The sequence below is a fragment of the Malurus melanocephalus genome, unplaced genomic scaffold (genome assembly GCF_030028575.1).
Source record: "Malurus melanocephalus ecotype Western Australia unplaced genomic scaffold, MMel_1.1 scaffold_178, whole genome shotgun sequence".
Classification (NCBI taxonomy): domain Eukaryota; kingdom Metazoa; phylum Chordata; class Aves; order Passeriformes; family Maluridae; genus Malurus; species Malurus melanocephalus.
This window is the reverse complement of record NW_026623410.1, coordinates 42,460-65,888: the sequence shown is the minus strand read 5'-3', so window position 1 is coordinate 65,888 and position 23,429 is coordinate 42,460. Positions and strand designations below refer to the sequence as shown.

The window sequence follows — 23,429 nt, the reverse complement described above, 5'->3', positions numbered from 1 at the left end:
TGCTTCRGCATTGAACAACTACTGCATGAAGTGTTTCTAGCTGAGATCCCATTGTGCCTGATTTAAGAGTTCTCTGGGGCTGGTAAGGGACAGTAAGGGTGACGTGTGGTTTGATCACACTTGAAAAAAAGATTATCTTGGAGTGAGATTGGAGGAAATTATCTCTTTAACAACCAAGGTTTATTATTTTAGTTAAGTTTACTGTTGATACTTCTTCCCAGCTGTCTTGTGCTTTAGCAGGATTTGAGAGGGACATATTCTGCTATTTGGTGCTGTCTCTTCATATTGAATCTGCACTTGCAGTTACATCAAAAGTATGAGGATCTTCCTAGAAAGATTTCTGCCATCACTTTTGCAAAGGTAGATAGTGTGCCTAGGCTGAATTTGGGCTGCCTGTAAAGCTGGAGACTTTCAGAGCCTGATAAACTTTGGTAGAGTGTAGCAGATAACTTGGGGTATTTCTCTCATATTGTCGTCTTAAGTTTGTGGCCTCTTGGTGGTCCTATTTATGTCTTAAGTTCACTTTAAACTTTCTGCTCAGGTGACAGTTTAATATTTAACATTAGATCCCACATTACCTTGTGGTTAGCAAGGTTTCTTACAACAATGAATGGTACTTTTTGTTCTCAAGTTGGATTCCTAGTGAGACACTAGTTTAAAACAAAGATTTATGTTTTATATGTGGTTTGATGGTAACTGCTTTGCATGTTTTACCCTCTTTCACTCTGCTTATCTGTGTCTTGGTGTTTCACAGGGCACAAGCAGAATCAAAGCTGCTTTGTGGATATCTCACTGTGGAAGTGACTGTTGTCACTCTGGGCTTGCTCTAAGGTTTATTATCCTCTGTGTCCCCAGCTGATTGGGCTATAACTGATCGGTTAAGCTGAGATATCAAAAGGCACCTGAGAGTTTGCTTTGCTCTCTAGGGATTGTGCAGCTTCAGAAGCCTGTATTATTCTGGCAGTCAGCTGGACAAAAGGACTTTGACCTTGATTTAACCAGTATGTTTATTATGAGAACACGGGATGTGTGCTTTGTGAATGTGTGTAACTTAACTGCACCCATATCTTTTTCTTTATAGAAAAGAAAGAGAAAACCAGCAAGCCAAAAGATCCACCCCCATTTGAAGGAACAGAGGTAAATATTGGTGTTAGAAGAGAAATGCAAACCCCATTTACTACTTCAGTAAGCAGTTATAGAGGGGAGGACAGGAGAGGAAATGCTGAATTCTTGTGTTTTTTTACTTCTTGTTTTTTAAACAAAGAACTTGGTTTGGAAATATTGCACAATGGGAAAAAAAGCTATCTCCATAAAGGGTAAAATATGTGACTTGTATTCTTGCCCCTCCAAGTATAGCRCACAGCAGGACGGCTACTGGAGGCCTGGAACATCAGACAAGACACAGGGAGTCGTGTCTGAGCATCCTTTGTTTTTAGTAATTATACCTCCTCAGATTTCCTGGTGTTCATTGGCAATGATTCTGCGTGTGTTGGGGTTTATAACTTGTATTTTATTTTTTTCTAAGATCTGTGCTTAGAAGCTGAGTGCTCTTATGTCTCGCAACTGAATAATGTTGTGGCTGCTGATATTGAATAGCCCTCTCTCTTTGTRAAACCCTTGCTTCTGACTGCTTTCAGATTGATGAAGTTGCCAATATCAATGACATGGATGAGTACATTGAGTTGCTGTATGAGGATATTCCTGACAAGGTGCGTGGCTCTGCCCTCATCCTGCAACTGGCCAGGAATCCGGATAATTTGGAAGAGCTGCTTATAAATGGTAATTTTAAAACTCCATGGTAACTTCTTTTAATGTGCTGTTAATTTGTGTCARGGGAAAAGTAGTTCACCTTTAATTTGGGATTTTGTTTCATTTGCTAGGCTYTATTTCTCTGTGTATAATAAGGTGGCTGCTAAAGCCACCTTATTGGTGRATCTCTCTACAAATGGTTGCTGCCTCAGACTGGTCTTACATGGGCCTAATACTGAAATCTCCCTGGCCTTTYAGAAGCCTTAGCTGTTTTTTCTGATCCTAGTTATTTTGATGCTAAATTAACTTCATCTGGCATTACTGCTGGAGATGAGAATTACTGTATCCTGTAGATCAGGAAACTTGCTTTGAAAAGGGGATTTACAGGCTGATGTAAGTTAATTTTGTAATTTTCTTTCCTTGCCCCTTTTGTATCTTTTGCTAGCCATTGCTACCCCCACATTCCTTGAGTAAATTATGACTTCAGTACATATCCATCTTGCAGTATCACCAAGGAAGATGGGATGGAAATGGTGACCATCAAATAATGGCTTGTCCCCATGAGTTGTTGAAAATATTTTAGTGCTTAGTGCTCCCAGTTATTGCTTTTCTTATTCTGGTCAAGTAACGTGGTGTCTGTGAAGAGGGATTAGATAATGGGAAGTGAATGGAAAAGTGAGATGAAATAAGACAAGGAGAAATATAAACCAAATTATCAAATAATACAAAGTTGATTCGGGGGGAAAACAAATATGTGAGTGAGAAATACTATCTGTCAAGTTAGAATTTAAAAGGGCTTTGAAAGTGAAAACTGTGGTGTTTTAGGCAGGGGACACAGTGTAATATGGAACAGAGAGCTGGCGGGGACGCAAGATCTGGAGGTTAGGGGTAGTTTTAAGATGACTTTGGTGTTTGGTTCCAGTTTCCTTCCATGTTGCTGCCTCTTAGGGTTTGTGACAGGATGACCTCCCAGGGTACTCTATTTTAGTATTGTTTCCAAACAGAACTTGTGAACAATGTTGGATGTTAAAGTGAGACACCTGGGAAAGTCTTCCACTAGAAAAATGGAGAGGCTTAGAATGTGGTGTATTCAAATTTTGAGGCTCACAAGAAAAAAAGGAGGGACACAAAATGTTGATGCTATTCTAAATCTTGTTTCACTTCAGAAACTGCCCTGGGTGCACTGGCTAGAGTGCTGAGGGAAGACTGGAAACAAAGCATTGAACTGGCTACCAATATAATTTACATTTTCTTCTGCTTTTCAAGGTGAGTGTGGAGTGCCTGGATTTAGGGACATAAAGAATGTAGCTCTGCTTAGAGGCTTTTCATTTGTTTCCTGCACTGCGCTACAAAACTTCACTGAAAAAGGARAAACAGAGAGACAAAAACACTCTTGTGCCTCAATTTTATCACTTGTAACAAAAAGAACCTTGATGGTGAGACAATGTGTAACAGAGCTGGGAAGAAACTAGTAAAGCTTCTGACTCATAGCTTTGTGTCAGAAATAAAACATGGCTGAGCTGCCACCTATAATTTCCATCAGCATTCCTATAGGGAAGAAACAATGTTCAAAACTGAAGTGAGTGCTTGCTTTTATTTAGCTATTCCAGTGTTTCAGCATACCCTGCCTAGAAATAATTCAAGCAGAATTTGCACTTCCCTTGATTTTAGATCTCTRTTATGTTTCTGGTGAGTTGAGAGTGCTCTGAAGCAGTATGGAAGGCAGGGCTGAGGGGAAAACCTTTYCTTTTATGCATGAAAATTTGAACATGTTTTTATTTTGACTTGGAACAACAATATCTTCCTTGTCTTTCTACAAGTTGAAAAAATATTCATGTTTTCAGGARTTGTTTTGAAATAATTTTCCAATAGGGAAGTGCTATAATGGGGCACACAGTAAATACCTTTATTAATATTTCATGTGGTGCAGTATTGGGTAATTGCTACCATATATGTCAAAACAGATATAGGGTTGTTGGCATTTATTCTTCACGAGTGTTATTTCTTCAATGTAGTTTCTCTCAATTTCATGGAATAATCACACACTACAAAATTGGAGCTCTGTGTATGAATATCATAGACCATGAACTGAAGAGACATGAACTGTGGCAGGAAGAACTTGSTAAAAAGAAGAAAGCTGATATCCTTTTGATACTCTGGGGTAGCTTGATRGCTTCTGACTTGTYTTGATAAGTGGTGCTGGGTTATGCAAGATGAGTATACAGCACCTTCTGTAAAAGCAGTAGAATTCACTAGAAAGTGCAAAATACAATTGCAGGTACAAAAGAGACTAAGAGTGAAGAGTTTGGGATGTTGAAGAGGTTAAGCTGAAGYTACTAAAGCAGCACAAGAAAAATACTTTATTTTATCAGCAGTATGTCTTAAAACATCTGTGCTGCTTATTAGAGTCTGATATATCCAGGTCTAGAAGGAGAGAAAAATAATGGCCTGGAATACCGGTGTAGCAAGCTGTTGCTGAGGTAGAGTCTTGACAGTGGGTATAGATCCCTTGCTTTTCACTAGTGGTTGAGTAACRCTTTTGAGAACAGTTGTCATTTAGCCTGTGTAACCTTCCTCTGAGCTCCTTAACTTCTGCAATTCACCTGATGAAGATCCTGAAAATCAAACCCTGAAAAAGGACTATGAGAAGACTTACAAGAAATACAAAGGGTTGGTTGTCAAGCAGGAACAGCTGCTTAGAGGTACAAAATCCAAATGGCAAATTATTTTGTTGTTGGTAAACATGGCTGGAGGATTCTGTTTGATGGTTGTTATAACCAGAATGTCTTAAACATACTGAATGTGAAAGCATTGCCATAGAACAGGGAGAAGACCAGTATTTAATCTGATTGTTTGACACTGTGAATAATTTTAAAAGCAATTTGTTAGTCTTCAGAGGAAGAAGAGTGAAAATGATCCACTTAACTTTGTTTAGCTCATGATGTTGGTTTGGGGGAAATTGGGTWTTTGGTTTTTGTTTGTCTTTGCCTAACTCAGCTTGTATCTGACTCATTGAATGGATTTCTGTCTATCTGCTTTTGTACTAAAATACACTTAATGTTAAATTGATACTATCTGAGTGGCAGACCTTTCCAGAGAGGGGCTTTTTAATGGTTCCTGTTGAAATTGAAATTTAAAAAAAAYCAACCAAACAAACCACACARCATAAAAAGCTTCTAGTGATCATAATTTATTTTTTTTTTTCCAAAGCCACAATTAGAATTAATCTTCTTAATGCTTTTTAAAGAGGAATAAAAAGCATTTACAGACAGTTTCCTTCAAAATGCACTGAAAAGGGAGCATAATGCTTCTGGAAGTCTTGTMTTCAGCGCTTAAAGTGTATCTAGAGACTTGTTTAGTTGTGTTGGTTTTGATGTGTTGGTGTGATTTGTATTGACCTTTGTTAGTTGCAATTTACCTGCTCCTGAACCTTGCTGAGGACACTCGCATTGAGCTGAAGATGAGGAACAAGAACATTGTCCACATGTTGGTGAAAGCACTGGACCGGGATAATTTTGAGCTGCTTATCCTCGTTGTAACCTTCTTGAAGAAACTTAGCATTTTCATGGAGAACAAAAATGATATGGTAAGGCATGTAGCACTCTACTGCAGTGCTGGAAAGGTTGGAGTTCTGAAAACTTCCTGTGGTTSGAGGGAAGAGGGAGACATCTCTGTTATCACACTATTTCTAGTACTGATTATCCTGTTTTGTTATGAATAAAATGAGTAAAAGAAAAGAAGCACAACATCAGTTGTAACATACTGCAAACATTTTTGAATAACTGGCATCCCAAACAGAGAATATGATGCAAAATATGATACGTGAAATTCCATATTTTGAATTCAACACCCCAGAGTCTTGTCATAGCCCCACTTCTGGTGTTGTCTGGGACCCTGCCCCCAAACTATACTTATGACAACTTATTATTGTTTCTGCTGTGTATTGACTTGGGAAGAGAGGTATTTATCCTTCTGGAGTTTGCTAGACTAGTTTACTTATTTCCTATGTTGGTTTGGTATTCAAAAGCACTTCACATCTATTGCTTCCTGCTGCCAGTAGCTCCTAAGAACTGAAGACAGTGTTATTCTTCATAAGCTTTTTTATTTTTGTAGAGTCTTACACTTAGAAATTGTGGCATATTTTTTGTGACTTTCAGCTGTAGCCAAGTGTCTCCTTTACTGATCATTTACTAGATGCTTGCCTTCACTTTGTGCCTCTATTACAATTTGATAAATTTTCTTTATTCAAGAGGGCATCTGAGATCAATGGCAAGCATAGATTGTGAGATGAAAAGATCTGTGTAAAAGCAGTAGGGAATTAATTGGACCTTTTCATGCATGTTCACTGAACACTGCAGACAAGAAGTATCTCCCTTATTTATATATGGGACTTGGTTAGGAAAATAAGAATTAGCTCTCCAGCCCACTGATTTGCTGGCACACTTTCCCCATTCCATTTGATTTAGTGGAAAGACAAATGAAACAAAGTTGTTGAGTTGATTTTACTTCACACCATTTAAACAGTTTTGAAAATGCTGCTATGCTTTAGRTCAGCTGTCTGAGCATTCCTTACTGATAATAGAGATATTTTTTTCTCCACAGTAAGGAAAGCTAAGGAATAGCTTTTATTAAGGAAAGCTACCAGTGAAGGAAAAGGTGTTCTGATATTTATATTGGACAATAATGCAAAAATGTCAAAGGCAAGATGAGCCAAGATTAGTTGTGCAGCACCTGATTCTACATAAAACTTAATAATCCTTGTGTATTTATAGCACATTCTTTCCTTGGGTATTCAAGGGCCATATTAAATTCAAAGCAGCGAGGTAGGAGTTCTTGCTATCTGATTGTTTCTGATCAAAGCTGTCCAGTCAGTTGTTTGATTATTGCACTATGCTGTGKGGGGAGAGCTGGAGTTTCTTTTCTTAGTATACATTCAGTGTCTATTTATAACCAGACTAGTAATATACATGGAGAAGTCTGAAGGATGCCAAGTAATTTTACGTGCCTCCTTCTGGCCAAAGAAGGATCTGGGAAACAAAATATGAATGCATTTAAAAGATTATGTCAAATAAAAGCACAGAAGTGTTGCTTAAAACATGATAAAAACTTTCTGAAGTCTTGCCAGTCAATGTTCAGATGTGTTTTCTGGCTGGTAAAGTGAACATGATCTCAGGARCCGATACCACTTCTCAGTTCCTGGATTCCACTTTTTAATTTGAAAGTGATACATGTTTCAAGATGACTTTCATGCTTTTATTAAATTAACATGCAGGATGGCATGCCTCTTCTGAGAGCACATGCACACTTCTGTCTAGGGGTTCATTTGAAATTCATAATGAAAGGTCTCAAATTCTTTTTGGATGCCARTTTTCTGTCTTTCTTGGTTGGGTCTGCCTTTGACTCTACTGGCAGTTGCTGCAGGATTGCTTATGTTTAAATGAATTCCCTCACCCCAATCTAGTTCCTGCAGTATTCCAACTGTGAGGAATATTTCCAAGACATCTGAAGTGTTTGATTCAAAAGCTTTCTAAATCAATGTTTCCCGGTAATCCAACTAGAAATTTCAACCACAAAGGCATAAGCAAAACTACTTTTGATGAAAATACATTGATAGTCACTATTATGGCTACAAATTGGATATTGAAGCCAAAGTAAGTTTGGATGGATAATGGTTTTTTTTCTTCTTATGCAGGTTGAAATGGATATTGTTGAAAAACTTGTGAAAATGGTACCATGTGAACATGAGGACCTGCTGAATATCACCCTTCGACTCTTACTAAACCTCTCCTTTGACACAGGCCTGAGAAGTAAAATGGTCCATGTTGGTTTGCTTCCCAAACTCACTGCACTCCTGGGTATGTTTTCTTTTGGTCCAGAACAGACACTTCAGCAGTGAGTTGTGGGACAGTGGAGCTGAATGCATCATGCTAAGATCTGCCTAATATTGCTGTGTCACTTTTGTTTTTGCCAKTTCCTCACCACTCCCAGCTTCTCAGCATTCACATCATCTTGTCACACACAGGTTTAAATGGAAGTTTCAAAGGTTTCCTGTGGATTTATTCCTAGGTTCTCTGAAACTGTAGAGTGAGTCTTCCAGTCTTTAAAAATAAAGTCAGTAGCTACCTGAAAACCACATGAACTGACAGGTGAATGATGTTTGTAATTTTGGTTGAGCGTCTAGGAAAAATAGCCGGCAAGTTCACAGASCCCAGCTGATGGAGATATAAACTATATATATTTATTTTTAACGAAGCTTGATATACCTRCTGGCTCTTGTAACTTGTCCAGACAGATCAGAAATCCCCCAACTTCGTTAGTTTTAACTCTAGGCAGTATGATTTTTAGAATTTCAGTTTGGCCGTCTTGTGTTAAGATCATATAAGTACGTAAGTTACAAGTGAAACTTTTTGTTGTCTCTAGGGGAAAGCCATGGAAGAAACAGAGGATTGTTCTATTTGATCATTGTTGTATGCTGGAGTTCTAAGGAGGGAGTTTCATTGCTCCTTGTRTGCTCTTTGGCTGATACTACCTGGAGGCTGCTCTGGTAGATATGCTAAAGGTTTAGCAGGTTTTGGCTTTAAGGATTGTTGAGGGGCAATAGAGTATCTTGTCTTGTGTGAATCACTGATGCAAAACATTGYCAAAGTCGTCTGGAATAGGCTGGGCTTGGGGTGTGCTAAATCCARATGGTCTATCCAGATACTGGCTGGAACAAGGGCAATGCAATGGTCAGTCAGAGCTTTCTCCTCTAGCCTTGTATAGACTGTTAGGATTGTTCATCKCCTCAATTCTCCTTCAGCCCCAACATCACCTTATTGCTGTTTAGTGAATACCATGAAAATTTACAGTGCTTTGGCAGCCTTAATCCTGTTGGTGATTATTATAACAGCTACCTGATACCTCCTGGAATGCTTCACATCTTTTTATGCTTTCTGCACCATGTTTGCACTGGTCTGAGCTAGGACGTTAGCATTGGAAATCCCTCTTTATGTTTTTATCCTCATGACAATGTTATTTGGTAGTAAAGTGACATGAGAAGTGGAAGCTGATGAGGAAATGTATTTCCTCTTGTTTGAAAGAGGATCTGCTTAGTAAGTTTGWTTTAGCTTGGGTTGCAATCTTTTTGGAGCAGAAATTTGTCCCTTTTGTTCATACAGCAGATAGTGCTGTGGTCTAAAGGAGCCTTCTGGGGATTTGTCAGCTCTGGCAATGGCACAGCAGAAATCACTGAATTCCCTGCTCCCAGAAATTCCCCATTTAATATTAAAGTCAGACTGAACTCATCTGTTAAATATCTGCTTTCTTGTGTCTGTTTCTGATGTGGAGAGGAGATTTGCTTTTCAAATGCCATTCTGTTAGAGTTGTAAGTGGGCTTGTGTGGAGGCAGTTTAGTTTAGAAGAACTGGTTGCTAAAATTGCAGTCTGTTCCTGAAGTGGCTGTTGGGGTAATCTGCAAGTCCTGCTGATGGTTCCAGAATATTCACTGTGTGTTTCTTTTCTCATCTAGGAAGTCTTCAACCATTTTTTTGTCTTTTATTTTTTTTCATARAGGTATGTGGTGTTTTGCCATTGCTTCTCACTGTAGAAAGATACTTATTTTTGGTGTKCTAGCTAGAAAATCTAGGTAGAAATAATCTCTATTACTTGTTTCTTTAAGSCATCTCTGTGATTGGTGAGACTCTTTTCGATACATTGAAGTAATTCTCAAATGCATCACTTGGTGTAACCTGTCTGAGAGAAGTCTGCAACCATAATAATGAAACAACCCTGTGCCAGATGCCCCATTTATACGGGTTATTTGGGTATTAAACACACATYATTCAAGTCAGTACCCTTCAGTTTACATTTGCAGGTCATGTCCAAGTGCTAACACAGCACAACAGCTGTTGACAAGTACTTGTACAATTCCTAATGCCAAGAGGTCAAGTGTGTTGACTCAGCCTCCTGAAATTTAGCATTTGTGCATGCTAGGCCTTTGASTCTTTAGCCCTGGCTTATACTCATCTCAGATGAGTATAAATTCGGTGTAGTAGGTGTTTAAGGGTAGAGATGARATTGCAGAGAGTTAAAGGATTTGTTAGGCAGTGGTTGTAGGGCAGAGAGGTGGCTGCAGTCTGCAGTTCTAGAATGTGTGGTACTTTCCCAAGGTACACAGGAGGGCTCTGAATGTAGGTGGGCACTGAAGCAGTAGAGAAGGACTGGCTTCAGCTGAGTTATCCAGAATGGAATAAGTATGCCCTGGTGGATATAATGGAGAAGGAGCATCTTCTTTCTTTTCATCGCACTCCAAAGTGTTGAGGCTGCTGTTGAAAGCATGGATTTGAGAAATTCTGCTTAAGTCTTGGTTTCCATTTTAATTAGCTTTTACTTTTTAATGGTGCCAATGCCTGCTTCTCCATGTAGCTGTGCCAGTCAGAACCACTCGCTCATTTTCATGGCTTCTCTTCACAAGTCTCAAGTATTGTATATGACAAGGCTCATCTTGCTCCCTGCAGGCACCCAAATTAATCAGCTATGGCTGATCTTTGTTATGCTGTGACTCTCAAAGAGCTGTGTGCAGCTGAGGGAAATGTAGCTTCACATTTGAGATCTGAAGCTGGAGCAGACCTGTGGAGGCCTATGAGACATAGTCTRCTATATTCAGGTTTTTCCTTTCATAGGATGGTTGAGGAGCTATGAAAAGAGATTTTGTTGCTTTGTGTGACTTCTGTCCTTTAAGAAAACCATCTAAATGTTGAATCAGCAGAGCCCTGCAGAGAATGTTTTTTGTACTGTGGCTTTGTTTCAATAGTTAGAAATTATGTTTAGAGTGATATTTACTTTTTATACATTATCTATGTGAAGTAGAAGTTCAGCTGCCTATGGTGAGAATTCATGTAAATTCGCCATCTGGTTTAAACTTGATGGTTGCTGGAAATGTGGAAAACACAGGTTCAGTGTCTTCCAGTCATCCCCTGGGAAGGAGAGACCAAAGCAGGCTGCTACACACYACTCTATGGAGGTTTGCTTCACTCTTGTAAATGCTCTCATTTTGCTTTGCRTGGCATAGTTCAAGGGAAGTGGAGTAGAGGAGTGAGTTACTCCAAATATGGTAGAGTTTGGTGGTTAATGTATCTGCTTGTTGAAAATATTATCACTGAAAGGGGGAAACTAGAGCTGAACTTAAAACAAGGGTATGAGTCTGTTTTCTTAATCCTTGGTAATGCTCTTCCACTGTTGGACCTAAGGGAAATGTTACTCTTTTTCATAATTCTTCCCCTGGATGTTTGATTGGCTTCTAAAATAAATGCTCTGGCAGCAAACAGAAGAAAACATTGTCTACAAGGAAGAATAAAAACTCTCACTTCTTGTTTGGACCAAATCCATTTTGTTTTTCAGTTAAGTGGCCAAACCAAATACAAAATTTTTAGTACAGCTCTCTTAAATATAGACACAGCTTGTGATTCATATTCTTCTAATAAGGGTGCTATTTTATGCTGCATCTGAGTTGTTTCTTAGCCTTTGTAAGTGAGACAAATAGTTCCCCTTTTGCCATGAGAACAGCAGGCAGTTTGTAGAGCAGAGCCAGCTGAGTGCTGCTGTGGGGCTTATGGCAGCCTGCAAACCTCATGCTGGACCCCRGTTCAAGCAGCTCCTGGCAGCATTTGTGTGTGGTGGGCAGTACTGGCATTCCTRGGTCCTCCCATCAGTTAGGTATCCTTCTTTAAGGATACTAATTGCAGGGAATGTTGCAAAAGCTGTTACAATGGGAATTGTGTTGCTGCTCAGTGAAAATAATAGATCTGGCTCCATACAGGGAACAAACATTTTTTAATGTTCTGTGTGTTCATCTCCCAGAGCTGTTGGAYAGTTCTTAGGAGTTCTTAGAACATATTATCTTGAAATGCCATTTTCTTTTCATTCACTCCCCAGTGCAAGCTATGCTGAAAGATTGAAACCCCATTATTCTTGGAAATCAGACTGAAGTGTCTCTGGTTGCTTGCAATTACTATCTGCTTTTAAAAATTGAAGGCTGATTGAACACAGATACTGGTGAACTGAGAAGTGGGTGGGTCACAAAACAGGACCAGTTGCAAATCAGGCCCAAATGGAACATGGAGTACATAAGGGTTGTGAATACAGCTGTCAAAGTGCCACACAGTGCCAAGGTAGTCAAACTCAAAAAGATTTGTGGTAAGGAACATCCTGGGTTATGTTTTCCAATACAGATTTCAGTGGCTGAAAGAAAGTTGGCATTGTGGATTTGTATTCAGCCAAGTAGATAAGCATTTGTTATACAATACTTTGAAATAGTGTGGGCAGTCCCAGAGAGCAACAGTGTAGTTTTGCCAGTCACAGATTGTGCCCAGCCTCTCTGCCTTAGTAATGGCAAGATGTTCTTAATTTTTAGTATTCTAAGACTTAATATCAGCACAATGAGAAGCAGTAGCCACCCAATGTTAGGTAAAAATTCAAGGGCTGTGCAATGGTTTGCAAACTCCAAAGCAAGTCAGTCTTCTCTTACTTGTTCCTTTAAGCTGGAGAAGACACTGAGAGTCTGAATTAGTCCTCAGTGAAGAGCCTGTCTTTACTACATTCATTGATAGAATCTTTTCTGGGAACTGCTGAAATTCCTCTGATATTTTTCTTTTTTTTACAAGTTGGGTTTAATGAGCAATCCAAGAATTGCCAAACAGTTGTATGTTGGGCTTCTTAACAATCAAGTCTTGATATGGTATGCAGCCAAGCTGGATTATATGGTGACTGCTGTTTAAAAAGCCAAGTAGTACTTTGCTCTCTAATTAACGGAGTGCTGTGGGCTTTTTATGTTCTATTCCTTTTATGAAAGTTTCTTTTAAGAAGGCTTAAAGTAGATGTGCTCCCTTTATGAGTTCACTTGGCCTTTTTGTAATGAACTTATTATGGAGCTTCACACATCTGTTGAAAAATGGAGCTTCTTATAGGCTACTGCAGTGTTTTTTCTGACTTTAATAGGCCTCGTTTATCCTATAAAGAAACATACATTTTCTTACCTGATCAAGTGAGCAAACAATAAGGGTCAGATGTGGCAAAGACCCTAACAAAAAGCACATGTCCAGCCATCAGGGTGAGGTAAAGTCATATCGGGATTGCTTGAAGTTATTAATGGCAGTAAAATTTATGCTTCCTCCTGTTTTCCCAATTAAATTGAGAAACCTTTTTTTCCTAAGGTGGCTCTGCAGCAGCTGTTTCCAATACTACTTGTGTGAATATTGCCTGGGGTGTCTCCATTCCTTTATAGTAGAGGCTGGCTGAAGCACATTAAGTAACAGTTCAACTACAGGGACCAGTCTGTTGGAAAGCAGTAATTATTAAGGGATTTATTTTAATGGTAGTTTTTTATCATTTGTGATGTGTATGGCCAAGGCTTAAAAAAAAAAAAAAAGTAAAAGCTTCAACAACAAACAAAAAGAACTTTGACACAAAAAAAACCCACAAACCAAAAACATCTCCTAACATTCCTTTTCAAAATCCTTATGAGAAGTGCAGATAGACCTAAGTATKTCTGAGTGACTTAAGGAGAGTGGTGGGTGCACAGTGTCTTAGAACCCTTAGCACTTAAATTTTGATGCCTTAGCTGAGGATTAGACAGCAAACTTTAGAGAAAAATTGACTTCTCATTCTGAGAAATAAAGAACTCAGTSTAGAGACTCAGCAGTATCAGGTGAGTGAAAGCTCATTGCTGTGTTTTGCTGGTCACAAGAGCATGTGTGTATTTGGCTTTTACTGGCTTTTTAGTAGGAGGATGACTTTGGTGTAACAAAAGACACTTAGCTTTCGTGTGTGTTGCCTGAAAATAGAAGTGCTCATGGCAGCAGCAAGGACAGGAGTGGAGAGATGGCAGCAATCTAAAGATGAGGGAGCTGAGTTGTTGGAAATTCACTGAACTGATGAAGGGAAAGGATCCCCTGAGCCAGCATTTCTATTGTGGAGCTTACAATATGTGAGTGATTAATTTAATGCTTTTAAGGGTTTCTCTGCTTACTGCAAAAGCAAATTAATACTTAACAATAAAAAGTAAATCTAATCTTCTACTGGACTGTTGACATCTGAAAGCTTTGCAGAGCTTACTTGGATGCCTAAAACATGACAGAACATAAACAACTAGTTCTAGTTTCTTGGAAAAATCTCTATAAAGAAGGGGTAGGGCACCGCTAATCTTCCTGATCTGTGGTAACATCATCAAAAAACCTCTGTGAGGGCCAGAGTGGAAGAGAGGAGCACCTTTTTCAGAGCTGTTACTTAGGCTGCAGGCAGAGGTGTGGCCTCAAAGGACCACATGGAACAATTTTGCTCATATAGTAGTCCTAGAGATCCTGAGGATTTTACAAATTCAGATAGAAGGAAGAAGGTTACACTCTGCTTTCCCTTAGGRTGTGTGGAAGCATTTTAACTCTCAAGTTTGTTCTTAAGAGTTTCTCAAATGATTGTTGTAGTCCAGGAGACCAACTGTAGATTCCCATGTCTTCAGCTGCTGAGGTGAGACATACTTTGTCAGTTGATAATATTATCTTAAGAGGTGTTTGCACAGGAACAGTATCTCTTGACTAACATGGAGCTCAATTCTTGCCATCTGGTAGTCTCAAAACACTCAACCAATATTTAACTCCACTTTTTGGGCTTAGTAGATTTGAACCTGAGGTTTGTACTTCAGCATCTTCAAAGCACAAGTAAAACCAGTTTCCATTTCAAAGTGGTGAATCATCCCTTTCTCAAGGCAGGAGGYAGCATCCTGCATTGGGTTGGTACCTTCTTCAAGCAGGACCATGTTGGGATACAGCTGCACCATTCATTCAGAGCTGAGCTGCTCTGCCGTGGAGCCAGAAGTACAGAAAACCTCCACCTGTTTCTTTTCCCACTGAATTTCAAACAAGATTAGAAGGGTGCGTTCAGATCAGAAAAGTGAATATTTTCTAGTAATTTGAATTGGAGCAATTTATGTAGTTTAAGGAAATATAGATATGGCAAAAATTGTGTGTGGTCCTGTACATTTCCATTTAATCTACGTAACTCGGTGGAGACTTCTAGAAGAARAGCTTTGCTTGGAATTTTTTCCACCTACTTCAGAAGTGTGTGTTTTCTTGGTTTGAATCAAGCTAAGAACCTGTTCAGATTTCTAGTTTTTTTGTGATAACAGTAGTTAACTCTTTTTTCTCCCTTGTTTTCCTTCTTGGTCATAGCCTAACCCAAAACATAATACTTTTATGCAGAAGAGAGAAGTAGCTTTACCATCTTCCTTCAGGGGTAATCCTATTGCCTCTTGATTTCTCTCTAATCTCAACTACTTGTTGATATCTCTCTGCTTTGTGTAGYATATGGGATATTGCAACTAATCAGCTTCCAGTTTCTGTGTGATGTTAAGAGTTCAAATATGATTGTTTATAACACATCCTAGGAAACAAAAATGGGGTATGTTTTGCTGCAGAAAGAAAAAGCCTCAAAAAAGGACACACCTAAATTTAGCAGTCTGTTAATTCCCTGGTGTTTGCTCTGTGTTATCTTTATGAGTGGCAATGCTGCAGTGAGGTGGTTACTGAATGTTTTTCAGTCTGTCTAGCATGGAGCTCCAGKCARAGAAATGGAACCTGAGGCTCCAGAYATGCAGCTTCATTTTTGTCTTGTGCTGCAACATTAAATAGCTCAAATTAGTCAGTTTTTAGTCCTTTAGGAGTTATCATTATAGTTCTTTGTTTCCTAGAAAAAAGTTTGTATCCATGTTTCAGATGTGGCATATACTGAGTTTTTGGGTAAAGGGGAGAAAAAARCCCTGAGAAAACTAAACCCCAAAGCCAACCATGGCAACATTGAGATTAGAAATAAGGCTTGTGGTATGAAGCCAGTTTCAAATAACATAAAGGTGGTACAGGAGGGGTTATTAGTATGTAATTACTATCATAATGTTTTATTTACAATGTCTAGTCTCCTTGAGCCTGAGCAGATTTGAAAATTCTTTCAGGCTCTCGTGATAAAATAAACTGATAGATCCAATATGATTTCTATTTACATATGTAAATCAAACCAAYATGTGTCTAAAGCACACATGGACTAACTTAATCTGACTTTCAGAGCTGGTTATGGGGAATGATATGGTACAGAGGTAAATGGAGATACATTTCCATCATTTTTTTTCTTAAAATCATCACTAATTATGATACATTTGAATCAACTCTTGATTAAGCTGTTTTCTGACAGCARTGTGAGACAGTACTTAGATCTGATATTCAGTTTTTGGCATTCTTATCACCTAGATTTCTTACTTGCCTAATTCTGCAGCAGATCATGTGAGGGTGTTAGGGTTTGAAACTGAAAAAAAGATTCACTCTGCCATTTTAATAGGTATTTATCTTAATTTCTGTTCTGGTTTTGATTTAGTGTTGTTGATATTTCGCACATGGGTGAGATAGGGTGTATTTCATATCTAATGTGGAGACATTGATGATTCCATTAGAAATGATGGTTACTTGATTTCCTGATAATGTTATATTTGAAGAATTTAGTCCATAATTTTTATTCTTGATTTTACTTTAGTATTTGAAAGCTAAATGCTGCTCCTGCAACTCATACTGGCAATTCAGTTTTACAGCTTTAGGGTTTCTCTTTTTGTCACGGAACTAATGGAGGCTTTTTYTTAAGTTCACAAAGGCAACCAAAATATAGGACCTGATCTTGTGATCAAGAAATCATATTTTTTTTTCTTTAGCTTCTGCTACTAATAGCATTTAGATCTTCAACCATAGTAAGAACTAGACATGGAATTCAGGTATTGGTCCCCAGAACTGGCACATGGCTTCTTATTAATGTTCAAAGGCTAAAAATCTGAGGCCATTTTGAACTCAGAACCCATCATGTATTTATTTCCCTCTCTAATTTGCAGAAAACTAGTTGTGAAAACAGCCCCAGGGACCTGATATTTTTCCATCCCATCTGCTCCAGCTGAACTACAGCTGCAAAAAAAAAAAAAATCTAAGTATTGTTTCTATAAACTGTTGAGTGTATTTTATAACACAATAATTCCCACAAAATCAGTAACTGCAGTTAATGACTGGTTTGTTAAGGCATTAACTGCACTCAGCTGGGAATGACCAATTTCTCAGGAATGGCTGTATAAGAACTAAGGCTAATTCAGTTACACTTTCAAATAATTATTTGGTTAATTAATGGTAGATTCTTGTGGAAATCCTATCAAAGAGCTCATGACCCCCACATTTAATATCCAATGAGTTCATTATGATTCATGTTTTATTGCCATAAATACCAGAAGAATCCATAATGACTAGGCCATTATTTTCCAGGGCTGCCCTTACTGCTTTAGGCCATTTGGCTATTCCACCTTCAGTCATAAAAGCTTGATGCTCAAAACTACCAACATTTGTAGGCCACAATTTTCTGGCACCCCACCAAAACTTTGGTGATTTTTATGAGCACTTTTGGCAGAAATCTGGTTTTTTCTTTTTTCTCTTGCTTTTTTTAGTTAGGGCAATAATTGATGCCTACTGTACCCAGTCATAAGGAATTCTTCCTTGCAATGTCTGCTTTTTCACGTGTGGCCTTTAGCAGTGGTCAAAAATAGCAGAAAAGGTATCACTTCCATGCTTTGGAAAGCTGTTTTCCAGCCAGGTGCTGGGCAGAGATTGAAATTTTTACAGCCAAGTCTTTATGCAATGCTTGACTCAGGGTTCGTTCATTAGCATTCAGATGAGTAGAAAATAATTAGGAAAAGTAAGCTTGGTACTGACATATTCATGTAATAGTCAACAGCTGCCAGTTGRTATTTTTGGAAGTGAAGTACCAATGTAAAAGGCTGACAATTGGCTTGGTAGGTTTTTCAGAGTCTGTCCCTTCTTATCCTTTTGTGTAACCTTCAGGGGATGCTTAGAGTTTAAAATGCTTTAACTCTTGTGTCTGTTCTCTTCCTAATCTTCAACAAACTGATTCTGCCTGGTTTCCAGTGAGCTTTCCAACAGGGTGTATCCTTCCCAACTGAGGTTGAGATGAGCTGTTGTGTTAAATCATGTTTTTAGAAACAGCCCACCTCTTCCTGATTTTCCTGGAATGTTKGATTTTTTGGATCAGGAGTCACTGCTGTTTTGCATGAGGACTGAAAAAGTCAAAAGGTTCTGCTTTTCTTTCACCAAAGGRCATCCATAGGGAAAGTAAAATGGTGAAACTTGCAGGCATCAGCCTGAAATTTCTTCCTTTCTGGGAAATTAAAGTGCATACGCCATTAAGTACTTAAAAGATGGGTTAGTTGCAGGCTGTWTTCTTTCAGCTTTAGTTCTGTAGTTTACTTTTATCATCAAGTTGGTAGAATTCAGTTGTTTTAYTMACAATTGAAATGTRCTTCCTKGCTGAGGCTGTACARGATKTGTCTGTGACTTGAATTCTTTAAACCCTTCTCTCTTTCCCCTATTGACAATAGGACAGAGGAATTCAGGGAAAATTGGTCAGATRACTGCACAGCAAGGAGGAATTTAAATTCAGTTCTTCTGTTTAAAACTCTAGCTATCTTTGCCTTTTGTGTGTCATGATATCTGCTTTATGGAACATACTTTTGGAGAATGATTAAGTGCCAGTCATTATAAACCACCTCTCAAAGAGTTCATTTGGATAAAATAAATTCATTTGAATTCCAGATATTCTTCACACTTTAGGTTGAGTATCTAGGTATTTTTGATTATTTTTGGTAGTTTTGAAACACAGGTAGTGTTGCCATTTAGCACCGACAGCCAAGGTGGTATTCTGTTATCAGAAGGGTTTTTGTGACAGGCTGGGCCTTTAAAAAAAAAGGAGTTAGAAAATCATGCAGAGTTTCTTCTGAAAAAAAAACTGAAGGCATTTGCTGCTRTATCAGTCTATTATGTTTGAAAATAAGCCACTAATACTGCCAAATACTAGGAAGCTGCTGATGCTTTATATTAGCAAAAAAATGAAACTTGCAAAATACAGAGGAAAAAAGAAAACCCTCAAAGGACAGAGGTTAAACAGTAAAATATAGCATCATTCTTGTTAATGGTCTGCAAGTTTATATGTGCTGAAGGTCTGGTCTAACTTCATTCCAGTTTTTCTTCTTATTGTTCTGGGAAGCTTTTCTCCCTTTTTTACAGGCTTACATTTTACTTCACATACTGTTTCCTGCAATATTTGGCCAAGTGTAATTTTAATCTGAGTCTTGTGTTTAGGTCTTAAATAGAAACATGGAGCAAAGTGTTAAGAGCAGTGTAAACATATTTAATTTTTTTTCCTTAGAACCATGAAATTTGAAGGAATAGTTTACTCTGTAATCTTTGGAATTTGTATAGAAGAAACCTTTAGCTGTATGTGTGGGAAGTTTTTTTCATGTAATTCTTGTTTTCACAATGTTATTACTAGTGAATAGKTAGGTAAGATGAGTCATAAAAAAAGCCCTAAAGATAAAAACTCCTTCATTTTGTTTGCTAGTACCTTCTGTGCTTTTATTTTCATAACTGTCAGAGTAGCTTTTAGATTTGGAYATTGTCTTTCCTCCAGCTGTTAAATGTATGGAAGATTGTGATACCAGTTATGTTTTTCCAAACAGTAAGAATCTAGAAGGATTTGAAAGGGCAGCTATGATTTTAGGTTTGACATGGCTGAGAATATTTCACTCACTTGTATGGCAACTGCCAGAGGGGTTTCATGGGGTTTCATTTGATAATTTAGTTTTGAAAAAGGCTTATTCTTGGGATAAAGGCATGATATCCTTGCTGCTTAAAGGAAATTCCAGCTCCCTGTGATGTATGCAGAAGGAAGATTTCACTGTGTTGATTGCTGTTTGAGGTCTTCATGCTCTGCCAAATTATTACACAGATTTGTTCTGACTTAGAAGTGGGAGGTGGGATATTGCTGATGAGTTGTGTAAGAACTGTGAATGAATTTTGAGTTGGTGACCTTATTACATCCTGATCTAGCTAATGTAAACATTCAGAGGAAGACTTTATCCCACATATAGCCAGTATCCTGCTCATGTAGGGCTAGAGGAAAACCTGAGAATTCTCAGTCTGGGTTTCAGCAGCGAGTCAGAACCAAATTCTTCTGTGTTATTCTTAAACATTTGTATGTTTGTGTAAGATGATTTTATAGAACCTTTCAGTTAAATACTTCACAGCCCACTCACATTAACTGCTCCAATTTTTTTTGAGAGTCTTTCTCTTTGGTAAGTATTAATATGAAAATACACTAATGTAGTTTTTGAAATATATGAACCACAAAAGGCACCTATGGATTAATACTGTCATTTAGTATAATAAAACAATCAGTATGTGATTTGTTTGAAAGGCAGTGGATTCCTTCTRTAATGCTTTATAGTGGTGGTTCTTATTTTTCTCTGTGGCATTGGTACATTGTTTATTATTTCACTTTGAAACAAGSATGTTATTTCAATAGAAATGTCCGCAGCTAAATCTCAGTTTATTAGCTGGAAACTGATGAGGGCTTTCTATGGATGACCAGTCCTTATTAAGCATTGCTTTCACAAAATGTAGTCCTTGCAGAGTGGGGTTAAGGAAGTGTTTTGAGGTGCTGGGAAGAAGAGGGAATATTTACCATTGCCCTTGTTTTCTCTTTGCATAATATGTGGTTCATTTGGCTAGGCCAGGCCAGGATCCTTTCATTAATGTGTCATTTCTGATTTAAATTTTCCTTTTAGCTAGGACTGTTCTGCTTTTTGTTTTCCTCTATTAAGTGCTCAACAACAGCTAAAAATATTTCTATTAATAATTTTTTTCTCCTCCTAGGAAATGAAAATAACAAAAAAGTAGCGATTTGCATTCTGTATCACATAAGCATGGACGACTGCTTTAAATCGATGTTTGCATACACAGACTGTATCCCTCAGGTATGTGATGAGCTGATAAAATSCATCTTCCTTTGTGCAGTCAGTCTCTCATGGCAGAGCTCGCACTGACACCCGCAGGTGGCAAAGGGAACAGCCACGGTGCTGCTCACAGTGAAGTGTCTCCTCATCAGGCAGGGACTGCCCTTCTTGGGTTTTCATGGTCCCCTGTGAAAGCAGAGATGGCTGATCTCTGTCAGTGCTGCTGACACTTGAGCTGCACCGATGAACTGCTGAAATTACAGGTGACCTGGTGGGTTCCTCCAGAAGATCAGGAATGCCTGAGAGAGATTAAAGCTTGTGCAGAGTGGGTCCTTAGGGAATGCGGTAGAAAGTATTTCCTTTACAGTTTTAGAAGGCATTCTTTCCTGATCCCATTGGGCATCAAAATTTCAGTGTCTCSAGTATTACAGGATATGAACTGGAAACCAGCCAAGGAGGGTTATGTTCCTACATGACAATTCTTTTTCCAACTGCAGGCATGTACAAGGGAGACTTGATGACTGTGGAAAGCTCTTCACTGGTCTTTCAGGCTGCATTTTTTTACGTAACTCATTGACTCAAGCACAGACCCAATATCATGAGTTTGGGGTTTTGTGTGAATATTTGTTTTTTTGTGTGCATGTGTTTTGTTGTTTCTGGTTGGTTTGGGGTTTTTTGTTTTTCTGAAGTACAGACTCCTCTCTTACTGATCTTTTTCTCAGCCTTGGTGACGCTGGACTTGAGAAAGCCTTTATTGACTAAGTGTAAAAGCTCTCTAGTAGCTTTTCAGAATTGCACCATGGTTTCTTCGTTCCTGCCAAATGTGTTTTTTACATCAAATACTTCCAGAATGGAAAGTTGTCATGGAAAGTTATCGGAATGTTTCTGGTCATAATCTCATGACAAAATTGGTGGAGTTTTTCCACATACAATATGATTTTGGATAATAGAGAGGGGCGAACTGGTGGAAATAACTAGTATATGTCACAAAGTGGTCTTGTAAACATCCTGCTGACTGTCTTTCCTACCACAAGAAGCAATTATTTAAGGCATTTGCATGATGTAAGGGGCCTGCTTTATTCTGATCAGTTACCAGCCAAACTCCAATTCCTACATGAGTGTCTCAGGACTTGCTTGTGATGTGCTTTCAGGGTGTCTTGGTATGACTCTTAGATCCCCARTGCTTATACAGCTGTATCCAAAGACTAGTGGAGCAGGAAACAARTCTGCTGCCTTCACTGGGCTTTAGTGAAGTAAACAACAAAATTGGAAAGTAACCTTGGCTACTTCTGCTATTGATGCTTCACAGATCGCGTCTGCCAACTGTTCAAAAAGAAGCTGAACAACCAGAGCTTAAATTTTACTAATGAGTGTTYGAGTGACCTAGGATGGTTATCAAGGAAGACAGGTAGCAGAAAGCATTAGGAAGAGGATAAGGCATCAGGAAAAGAAAATTACTGTTTTAAACAGGCTCACTGCTATCTAATTCTACCCAGGAAACCCAAAATCTCTTTTCAGTAGTGGTATATGTCCTTGTGTGGGTTTGTCTCTTTTTGAGGAAAGGTGTTCATCTAGACTGGCAAACAATAATGACTGTCTAGCTGTTGTACAAAGTGYTTGGAAAAATCAGCCCTCTGTTGTAATTCTGACTGTGTGAAGCAGTTGCCAAGGGCTCATGGCKCGTGCTGTCCTGGGTAAACATCCTTGTGGATTGCAGGAGTTAGTGGGTGCTACTCTAGTAACAGTTAAAAGTGAGTATTAACAGTTCATTCTTGTTTAGACCTCAGCAATGCGTGTTTTGTTTAAATAGGTGCAAATGCCATCCAGATGCTTATAAAAGCCTTTATTGGTAATAACCTGGCCAATCAAAGGGCATGATTAGGCAGTGATGTCATGGTGATATTTAATATTTTACCGCAGAGCGGTGTGCAAGGYTCTCCAAAGCTGCCCACATGTTTTCCACCACACTTGTCCTGTTTGGCCCCTCTTTGATCTCTAAGCTTCTTTTCAGCTTAATGCTGGTAAACGTCCTCTCTTGACAGCCCCCTTTGCTCCTGTCCGCCATTATCTGCTGAAGTTCAGAAACCAGAGCATCACTTCAAACAGCAGAGTTGGGGAGTAGCCGCTCAGGAGAGATTCCTGAGGCATGCAGTTCTGGCATAATCATTCAAAGATGTTGGAGCTGGGCTTGRGGAGGGGGTTGGACAGAGGTGTATGTGAACAGAGAGCTGTGGGGGTTGGCCTCTGGTCACTGGTAAATAAGTGAAGGCAGGTGCCAGAGAGTCTAGACACAGTGATTTCAGTCCTGGTCTGTGGTATCTGATACTCAATATGGGACTTGTCTGATTGAACACTACTGCCTCTTCATTGCACATGCTGCAGTCTTTTTACTGCCTTCCTGTTAAATCAGTAAAAGATGACAATGGACATAGTAAAAGCAGAACAAATTTAATTTTAATATTTCCTATTTGGCAGCAATTACTCTTCCTTTTGAAGTGGCACAAGAAGCAATCAAATTAAATGAAGACATAATGGGAAACATGGARCTCGCATGGAACTATTATTTTAGAATTTGAACGGCTTTAATTGAAACTGGATATATTTTTTCTTTTTATAGAGAAGTAGTTCAGTAATTAACAGGGTAATCCCATCTTGTTAAACATTTAATTTTGTATTGTGTAAGTAATGAGAATGTTTCCCTTCAAATTATTTGARGAGTTTTAAAAATCTGTTTTTAAAGGTTTTGTAACAGAAGAATTGCAGGGGGTGATTTTTGAATGCTCGTGTTCTACTTGTTAAGTGGCAGTTTTCTTCTCTGTTAATTCCCTCC

General features: G+C 38.6%; 1 protein-coding gene across 1 annotated transcript in view; it reads left to right on the top strand.

Moving 5' to 3' along the window:
• Positions 1-23,429, top strand: part of KIFAP3 (kinesin associated protein 3) — a 66,456-nt gene that overhangs the window by 6,167 nt on the left and 36,860 nt on the right. The window contains exons 4-11 of the mRNA XM_057372736.1: positions 1,082-1,137; positions 1,638-1,779; positions 2,916-3,015; positions 3,765-3,889; positions 4,353-4,451; positions 5,157-5,335; positions 7,442-7,604; positions 20,520-20,620. Coding sequence (XP_057228719.1) covers positions 1,082-1,137; positions 1,638-1,779; positions 2,916-3,015; positions 3,765-3,889; positions 4,353-4,451; positions 5,157-5,335; positions 7,442-7,604; positions 20,520-20,620 — 965 coding nt within the window. The remainder of the gene's footprint in view (positions 1-1,081; positions 1,138-1,637; positions 1,780-2,915; positions 3,016-3,764; positions 3,890-4,352; positions 4,452-5,156; positions 5,336-7,441; positions 7,605-20,519; positions 20,621-23,429) is intronic.